This window comes from Myotis lucifugus, unplaced genomic scaffold, assembly GCF_000147115.1.
Source record: "Myotis lucifugus unplaced genomic scaffold, Myoluc2.0 scaffold_11, whole genome shotgun sequence".
Taxonomy (NCBI): Eukaryota; Metazoa; Chordata; class Mammalia; order Chiroptera; family Vespertilionidae; genus Myotis; species Myotis lucifugus.
In genome coordinates this window covers 10,202,586-10,205,226 of record NW_005871059.1, presented here as the reverse complement: position 1 = coordinate 10,205,226, position 2,641 = coordinate 10,202,586, and the positions used below count along the sequence as shown (strand labels likewise).

The following is a 2,641-nucleotide window of genomic DNA, read 5'->3' as shown; positions in this document are numbered from 1 at the left end:
TGACCTTATCCTTATGTCCTTTGCACCCAATGCCTGTGACAGAAAAGGCTCAGTATTCTGGAAAACAGGGCATGCTTGAGAGGGAACATCTTGTAAAGACTGTAATTTGACCTTTGACTCAACCTCTCTGAGTAAATTTTAAATATTATAGAACAAATAGAAAGCCTCAAGGTATAATTCTGCTCCATCTTCCTCTTAGAACTATAAGCCAGTCAGAAGCTATTTCAGATATTAAGCTAGCAGTGTGTGTGCCTCTCCTTAGTACTTTTACTGAGAAATAAGATTCATCGCTACAGATAAAAATTTCTATATAATGCCATCCTCATCAATCTCCCAGAATATTACTCCCTTCTACCTCCTTTGAAGTAGTTGAATCAGGTATAGCCAGAAACCCTTAAATTTTCCCTCTTCCATACTATGAAAAAAATATCTGTAATTTTTATATAATAAACCTTTCTAACTCTAGAGTATACTTGAATTTGATGGCAATTAAGGGGAAAGAAAAGCTTTGACAACTTTGTAGCTTTTGATTAAAACCACACCAAGAGACATGTTCCAATGATAATAACGAAGCATTATGCCAATTATGTTAAATCCTGCTCCTCTCTTAAGCTCATCATGACCTGTTTTAGTGTCCAGTGATTTACTCTTTGGAATGCTTACTCTCATCAATAAAGTGTTCCATTTACAGAGGAAAAAAAAGGAAATCCACCAAAGGGAACAACCACCCCCAAATGACTTCTAGAAAACAAGTATTTCTTAACTTTTTATTGACATTGGCAAATTAAAATAGAATAAATTAACAAGTATTTTTTCAAAAAAATGTTTTGTACAAAAATACTGTCAAAATTTCCTAAAAAGCTTTCAACACAGTAGTATCTTTTCATGTACTGAATATAACTATTAGCACAGTGTCAAAAATGTTGAAGACAGAAACAAAATAAAAATCTGTGAAATGTTTGCCACTGACGACATTCCACACACCCTATTATTGTCTGTACATATGGGGGAGGGGGGGGGCAGCCAACTTGAAAGTGAACAGTATGACTTTTCCTGATCCAGAACGGCTTGGCCCACATCTGTTTAATCTTCCAGTTTAGCATATTTTAAAAATTAGTCTGTACTCAAATGCATAGTTAAAAAAATGAAGCGAGATAGCAGAGTTTGTGCATCTGCCCTTCAAAGTTCATGCAACCAACTAATGCAATTTTTCCTTTCACTCATAAATTTGAATGCAGTTCAGTCATTTGAAACCATCTACAAAATCCACAAGATTAAGCAGTTTGCCAAGATTAATATCTAACAGTTGAGCACTGGAGAAAGTGAGGAAATAAGGAGTAAAAACAAACAACAAAAAAGACCGAGTTAGCTAGATATCTCAACTACATAAGGGAGGTGAATGTCAAGGCTACAAAAACGAAACAAAAACAGGAAAAAAAAAAAGTGGCAGCAATTTTTAAAACCAATTTGTACAAGTTTATAGTTTACTTTGTTTCCAAGTTCTCAAACCTTTCAGGATTTGAAAAGTGAGATACTGTGTCTAAGGGAATGTTTTTAATTCACACCGAAGAAGTTGGAGGGTTTGATTTCTTTCGCTGGGTTTCGATCGAGTCAACAGCTTACTCGACTGGGCTGCTGTTTGCACACGAAGTCCGTCATGAAATCAAATTCGTTTTGCCCCAGCCAGAGTTCAGGCAGCTCCTTGATGCGGTCCAAACCCATTTCTATCACTAAGGACATAAGCACTTCCTCGTCGATGAAATCAGTGTCTATGACATTGGGCGGCAGCATTGCAGCAGGGACGTGGGCCACAGAGGCGGGCATGTTGCTGCTGCCGCCGCTGCCGCCGCCGCTATTGCTGCTGCCCGCGCCGCCGCCCGAGGTGCTGCTGGAGCCGCCAGGGGTGCTACTGCCACCCGAGCCGGGGGTGGTGCTGCCGCCGCTGTGTTTGGGGTTGCAATCTCGGAAGTGCTGGTTTGTCCCGTTCATCTGGTGGCCTGCAGCAGAGTGCAAATCCGGCATGTAGTGGTTGTGGGGGTAGGGGTGATGGTTGAAATACTGGTTGTTGAGCTTCTGCAGCTGCATGCTGGCCGGCAGGGAGCCTCCCTGGCTGGCCACCGGGGGGCCCATGAACTGGGAGTTGTTAAACCTAGCGGCGGGGGCCAGCGCGCTTGGGGGGTGCCCTCCGTTCACAGTCCCCGGCCCCATCGCGTGCCTGATGCCGCTCGTGGCATTCATGTTGCCCGCGCCGTAGTGTATGTGCTCGCCCATTAGGGCGTTGAAGGCGTGTTGGGGCTGCTGCTGCTGCTGGTGGTGATGGGGGCTCGGGAACTGCCCCATGCCCATGCGGTGGGCAGGGGAGGTGGAGCAGCCCATGCTACCGTCGGGGAATACATCGTTGTTCAGGAAACCAATGATCTTACTAATAATAACAACAAATTTTAAAGAAAGAAAAAATGACACAATATATTGGAGTAGTGCTGCCGTAAAAGCGAACCGAATTTATATCAACGGGCAACACCATAAACAAACGGGAAAAAAAGACAAAGCGTATATATAGTTAGTCAGGATTCACTGAATATTTTTTTGACAGAGAATCTCAATATATGATCAAACTGTCAGCTTCACTCAGTAATCTATC

General features: G+C 42.8%; 1 protein-coding gene across 1 annotated transcript; it reads right to left on the bottom strand.

Moving 5' to 3' along the window:
* Positions 1-753: 753 nt before the first annotated feature.
* On the bottom strand, positions 754-2,412 carry CITED2 (Cbp/p300 interacting transactivator with Glu/Asp rich carboxy-terminal domain 2). The gene has a single exon (XM_014451862.2). The coding sequence runs from the start codon at positions 2,374-2,376 to the stop codon at positions 1,612-1,614; it is 765 nt and encodes a 254-aa protein (XP_014307348.1). The 5' UTR covers positions 2,377-2,412; the 3' UTR covers positions 754-1,611.
* Between the last annotated feature and the right edge of the window lie 229 nt (positions 2,413-2,641).

Bases quoted from the DNA above. Each gene is read 5' to 3' on its own strand.
- CITED2 (XM_014451862.2), bottom strand. From the start codon at position 2,376: ATGGGCTGCTCCACCTCCCCTGCCCACCGCATGGGCATGGGGCAGTTC.